This window comes from Camponotus vicinus, unplaced genomic scaffold (assembly GCF_025532165.1).
Source record: "Camponotus vicinus isolate PSW18456_S1 unplaced genomic scaffold, iyCamVici1.0 SCAF_2, whole genome shotgun sequence".
NCBI lineage: Eukaryota > Metazoa > Arthropoda > Insecta > Hymenoptera > Formicidae > Camponotus > Camponotus vicinus.
In genome coordinates, this window is record NW_028141956.1 from 22,807,481 (window position 1) to 22,814,061 (window position 6,581).

The 6,581-nt window shown below is 26.6% G+C and overlaps 1 protein-coding gene across 3 annotated transcripts; it reads right to left on the reverse strand.

Annotated features, from left to right (window-relative positions):
• Positions 1 to 860: 860 nt before the first annotated feature.
• LOC145966748 (BTB/POZ domain-containing protein KCTD9) lies at positions 861 to 6,316 on the reverse strand. 3 transcript variants are annotated; one of them, XM_083091076.1, is made up of 7 exons: positions 6,055 to 6,316; positions 5,662 to 5,783; positions 5,304 to 5,480; positions 2,543 to 2,703; positions 2,244 to 2,470; positions 1,836 to 2,165; positions 861 to 1,557 (listed from the first exon to the last, which is right to left on the reverse strand). In XM_083091076.1, the coding sequence occupies exons 2-7, from the start codon at positions 5,775 to 5,777 to the stop codon at positions 1,441 to 1,443; spliced, it is 1,128 nt and encodes a 375-aa protein (XP_082947202.1). In that variant the 5' UTR covers positions 5,778 to 5,783; positions 6,055 to 6,316; the 3' UTR covers positions 861 to 1,440. The 3 variants fall into 3 exon arrangements, with proteins under 3 accessions (XP_082947202.1, XP_082947203.1, XP_082947201.1); XM_083091077.1 differs by lacking the exon at positions 6,055 to 6,316 and adding an exon at positions 5,940 to 6,005; XM_083091075.1 differs by having other exon boundaries at positions 862 to 1,557; positions 6,060 to 6,316.
• Positions 6,317 to 6,581: the final 265 nt, after the last annotated feature.

Here is a 6,581-nt window from a genome sequence, read left to right on the forward strand (position 1 = left end):
ATATTTTTATATTTTTTATATTTATTTATTTATATATTTATAAAGTAAAAACTAACAATTCTCTCATTTTTTATTATAGATATTATAGATATTTTTTTATTGTAGATATTTCATTGTTTTATTGTTGTAAAAGATATGGTATATAATTACTCACACGGAACATGACATCCATTGGAGGGCCATATAACTTCCATATCTCCATGTGACCTCTATCTCCACGGTGGATGTTCAATGGATCTCTAATAGAAATCCATATTATCTCCACGGTAGATGTCGTTTGTAAAGCTTGCAAAAGGCGACAGATAAAATTAAAAGTATTACTTCGATCTAATTTCTGATACAGTTTCAATAGAGGAACTTCAGATATTAAATCGATTTTATAAGTCGGACAAGTAAATGTCCGGCCAATAAACGAAAATGATCCGTTCATTATCTATTTGTTACTCCATATAACGTACATATGACATCCATGAAAGTTCGACAAAATATCTATAATTACTCCATATAACGTATATCTGATATGCATAAGAGCTCCACAAAATATCTATAATTACTCCATATAACGTACATATGACATCCATGAACGCTTCATTCAATATCTATAATTACTCCATATAACGTACATATGACATCTATGAATACGTCTAATGGATGTCGATGGAGGTATGAAATGCGGAACTGTGGATGTCTAGTAGATGTTTACGGGACGTTTCATGGACATCTAATGGAGATTTCGAATCTCCATGGTAGACGTCTAGTGGACATCCATTAGAGGTTTTTGTTCCGTGTGGGTATATACATAAGTAGAAAAGAAAAACTTTATATATAAAATTTAAACCTTATACATAAACTTTAGATTCAATATTTATTGCAAATGATATTTAAATTTCTCTCAACTTTTCTTATTATAAAAATTTGAATGGACTACATATTTTTTTTAATTATACACATTAATTTAAATAACGTTTTTAATTAAATTAGATGCTATATAAATTAATCTCTCTCAAGGATAAAAAATTATATAATAAACATTCACATCAATTAATTCACATAATAATTCACAAATTACAAACATAAAAAATGCATATATACATAACAAATAATATATTATAAATACTCTAAAAATACTATTATAGTGAAAAAACTAACCTATAAACATAATATGATTCACTTAAAAATCCATTAAATTTTACATTAATTCACGCTTGAACTATTACACATAGTAGTTTTATAAGTAAAATAATATGTAAATATTATTAATAACACAGAAAATAATTATTTACTTTTGATACGCAACAAATATTTTACATTATAATAATATTTACTTAAGTTACTATAAATAACAATTATTGTATTTATTAAATATTATCTATTATATATCAGTCATCTCATATTATTAAAGGATTCAATCTGCAATAATATGCAGTATAACATTCATTGTTATCGTATTGTTTGAGACATGTGCAGTGGTGTTAACATTAACTCAAAAGCAGTATCCTTCAAATTTGCACCTCGTAAATTTGCATCTTGTAGATCAGAGCCAGATAAATCACAACACTAAAAAATAATAAGCATATAAATATATATATATGCATGTATATGCAGATTATAGTAGTAAAAGACAAAAAGACGCTAATAGAAATCATTCAGCAAACATCAAGTAATAGTTATATAACTGTCAGTTATAATTTCCTACTGAACAATATAACTATTACATATTATATAACTGTTACGCGTTATATAAGAGTTATATTATTGAGTAGAAATTATATATATAACAGTTATATAATTATTACTTAACGTTTGCTAGGAAAGATTGTATAATATTATTTTACCTCTAAATCAGCACCAGCTAAAACAGCAGACCTCAAAACGCAATTTTTAAGAATGGCATTTTTTAATGTAGCTACTCGGAGATTGACAGCTGCCATGTTACTGCCTTCAAGATTAGCACCTTTCAAATTTACGCCTTCCATATTTGCTGGTAAACCACCAGGATCTTCAAAATTGCATGAATGTAGATTGGCTGCAGCTAAGTTTGCACATGACATTTTGACGCATACAAGTTGTGCACCTTGCAAATTAGCATGAGATAAGTCAGCACGTTCAAAACAACATCCTGACAAATTAGCACCTGCCAGACTACAATGATGCATGATAGCATACTGTAATACATAAATATAGACATAATTTTCTGCATCATTTCTATTGATTAATTAACTTTTACAATGCATAAAATATACCTTGAAGTTAATATTCCTAAGGTCTAGTTTTGAAAGATCAGCTCTTACAAAATCAACTCCCTGGAATCTAAGTTCTGCAGTAGTTGGTGTTGACATAATGGCTTTAAGTACATCTTTGCGAGTTAGAGATATAAGACCCTCTTTCTGCAGTTCTTCCTTTTCTGCCATTGCAGTAAGGATTCGAATAGCACCTTCGATACCATAAAAAGAAGCTTCTGCCAATACTCCTAAATCAAAATATTTGTGGTATTTTGATCGGTAAATATTTATTATATTAATTTAAATTTGAAAATATATACCAGCTATATTAATATTCGAATCAAGTATTACTTGATCATGCCTCAAGTAATTTAATAATGGTTCAAAATATGTAGGACTTCTGTCAATTAAATATGCTCCATGATGATCTTGTCTACTTGGTTGTATTGCATGTTCAGCATTTGCAGTTTCTGTAAACATTCTACATAGAACACATTACGTTACTATTATTTTAATATAGTTATCAAATTATTGTTAACAAACATTATTTTTTTATTCTTCATTTATCGTCCAATTTGACAATCCAATATAACTGTAATTAAAGGATAAAATTATAAGATGTGAAAAAAAGTTATTTTTATTCTTTTTAATGATATAATAAAATATTTCTTATCAACATCGATTTTAAAAATGCTTTACATACAATTTTAGTAAAAAATTATGTATATACAAACTATGAATTTTGCAATATGCTACTGCCAGACTATATCAAAGATTAATTTCATAAAAATTATTTAAATCAAAAAAACTTTCATTTTTAGAAACTATATGAATTTAATTATTTTGCATATCTGGATCTTTTTTTCTTTAATACTTTTAATGATAGTTATATTCATATATATGTTCATTTTAAAAGTAAATTTTTTGGTTGCAGATTATTATAATAGAAATAATTCTCTTAGCACAACAATATATATATATATATAGTATCCTTAGTTTAACAATATATAGCATATTATAAAATAATTAATATAAATTCATGTACAGTATTTCTTTATTTTATAAAATATATATTTAAAATATATTCAAGTATTAATTTGTTGAAATTGAAATTAAAAGGACAACGATACAATAAAAATAAAATAAAAATAAAAAAAAATAAAAACAAATAATTTTTAATCACATCAAAATTTCAATCAGCTAATCAAATAATCAAGCTGAATATGAAACTTATTTGCTCAAAGATAGGAATATTCATTGAATGCTCATTGTTATAAAAATTTTTATATATATAAAATACTATATATTACTATAATTTAACAAAATTTTATATACAATTATATATATATATATATATATATATATATATATATATATACAGGGTGAGTCAAAAGTATGTTTTAAAAATTTGTGAGCGTGTTCCTGGATAAAAAGGAAGAACAAATGTTCATATGAACATATGGTCGCAAATGCTTTGTTGTCGAGATAATGAACATAAATCAGCAGTATCAAATAATGCTTTATTTGAACGTTTACAATTTTGTTATTGTTGTTTGTTTTTTTTGTTTTTTTTGTTTTATCTCGACAACAAAGCATTTGCGACCACATGTTCATATGAACATTTGTTCTTCCTTTTTATCCAGGAACACGCTCACAAATTTTTAAAACATACTTTTGACTCATCCTGTATATATATATGTATGTATGCATGTATGTATGCATGTATGTATGCATGTATGTATGCATGTATGTATGCATGTATGTATGCATGTATGTATGCATGTATGTATGCATGTATGTATGCATGTATGTATGCATGTATGTATGCATGTATGTATGCATGTATGTATGCATGTATGTATGCATGTATGTATGCATGTATGTATGCATGTATGTATGCATGTATGTATGTATCTATGTATCTATATACAGTACCGGCTAAAAATATATCACCTTTATGTTTTTTGAGGATAACTTAATTCAAGTATATATTTAATCAATTTTTTTTGAGTTGCTGTATCCTTATTGAATGAAAAGTTTATTGTTCAGTAACTTACATACTTAATATTAAACATATTTGACTAGATAGAAATATATGTCTTTTGAATTAATATCTTCAAATAACATAAAAGTAATATATTTTGACCGGTACTGTATTATACAGGGTGATTCAGGACCTCTGCAACAAACTGTGAGGGATGATAGGTCTTGTCAAAAAAATTTTTGAAAAATTATTTTGAAAAATTAAAAAAATAAAAAATTTTTTTTGTTATTGTTGTAAAGTACTCTTGAAGCCATTTAACTTTTAATTTGACAATTTTTTTCTATCTCTTATAGTTTCTGAAATATTTATTTCGAAAGAAAAAAACCGATTTCTTTCAAAGGGGTGTTTTACCCCCTAGACACGCGTATGGGCACGTATAAAAAAATACGTGTCCCTTATTTTTGTCTAGAAAACAACATATTAAAAGCTCATCAAAATCGGAGGGGGACACTTCCGTGCCTATACGTAAGACCTTCGCGGTCGCGTAGCACCTAAACGACGCGTCAGAAAATATGGGTTGTTTGACAAAAAATGGTCCTTTCTACAAGACCTATCGTCCCTCACAGTTTGTTGCAGAGGTCCTGAATCACCCTGTATATTCAAAATATATGTAATAAATCAATAAAAGATTTTTATTAAAAATCATCAAAAAATATGACTTAATAACAATATTCTTTTAAACGCTTACACTATATTTTTTCTTAAATAATTTTTGTACTTCAGTAAATATATTGTAAATATTTTCTAAATTTGATTTTAATTCAACTTTGTTTTCAATTAATTTTAACTACCATAGCCTATATAATGTATGACTATATAATGCCATTAAAAATTATTAAAAAAAGTAAAAAAAAGTAATTATAAAAATGTGTGTATATGTACAAGTGCATATAAAAAGTGAAATTTGATATTGCAATAGTGCAAAGAAATTGACAGGCACACAAAAGGAAACTACTTAATTTTTTAAATATTTAGAACAAGAAACAATCTTATAAGTTATGATAATAATGATTAATAACTAGCAATAAATAAAATACCTTGCTAACATACTCATAGGCTCTTTTTTTGTCAAAGTGTTTCTAGTTGTCGTAAAATATTGTCCTCCTACATTCAATGTAATCCATTCTGAATTCCTATTTAATTGATTATGACTACATATCTTGTTTATTGATATAAAATTTTCTCCACTTGAAATATACAGAATATCATCATCTCTGCAAAAAAGAATTACATTTATAAATTTAATAATTTTGTCTATGTGTACATATGAAAACAATATCAAAAATTTTAAGAAATATATATATCTGCTACAGAAAAAAAATAGCACACATTTGAAATATAAATATATACACAATCTTAATAATGAAAAAATAATGAAATAAATATGCATCTTACCTAATTAGTTTGATATCATCAATTTCTCCACCTTGTGATGTAAAAATTCTTTTTGCTGTGATTTCGAATTTTGCACCAGCTGCTGCTAATAATTCATCTAATGAATGAGTCACCATAAGTACCTATTATAAATAAATTATACATATAAAAAACACATTATTTCTAGCAAACTATATCATTTTTAAGTATGTTTAAAATAAGTTTATTTATCGAGAGAGAGGAAGAGAAAGAGAGAAAAAGAAAGATAATTTAATATTTTTTAAATTTAAGACAATTACAAATATTAAATTAAATTTTCAATTTATAAATATTAAATAGAAAGAAAGAGAGAGAGAGAACGAAAGAAAAAACAAAATATAAATTTACTGTAAACAAAATATGACATCATCTAACCTAACCTTGCCATTAACATCGGTTCCGTTAACGAAAATGATTACTCTTTTCATAATTGTATCGTAATAGATTATATTACATTAATAGAATCTGTATAAATATCTCGAGAACAACGTCAAAAAAATAAAATTGTCAAAAGATAAATCCGAATCTTCTCTTTTAATAGGTCTGTTTTTTATTCTTGCACTAGACTGCATTAAGCTAGCGCCAGACTATGGGTCTGTTCTTTTCAGCTGCACTGCTGCACTAGTGCAATAAGTTAGAAAGAGACAAACATACTTTCTTTCACTCTAACTAATTGCACTAGTGCAGCAGTGCAGCTGAAAAGAACAGACCCTATGCGTGATTCGTAATTCGTGAGTCATAGAGATTCGTTGGACATTCAGAGAGATTCGTTAGGGCCTGAGCACAAAGATGTCGTAACTGTTTCCGACAAAGTCGTATGCGTAATGCGTCGTCTACAATGAGATTTTAAGGCGTAAAGGCCATGGCACACAAAAAAACGTAAGCAATAAAACGTAGTCAGT

Bases quoted from the DNA above. Each gene is read 5' to 3' on its own strand.
- LOC145966748 (XM_083091075.1), bottom strand. From the start codon at position 6,107: ATGAAAAGAGTAATCATTTTCGTTAACGGAACCGATGTTAATGGCAAG. The intron at 5,784-6,059 runs GTTAGGTTAGAT...TATTTATAATAG, and splicing joins GAACCGATGTTAATGGCAAG to GTACTTATGGTGACTCATTC. The intron at 2,704-5,303 runs GTATTTTATTTA...TGTTCTATGTAG, and splicing joins CCTATGAGTATGTTAGCAAG to AATGTTTACAGAAACTGCAA.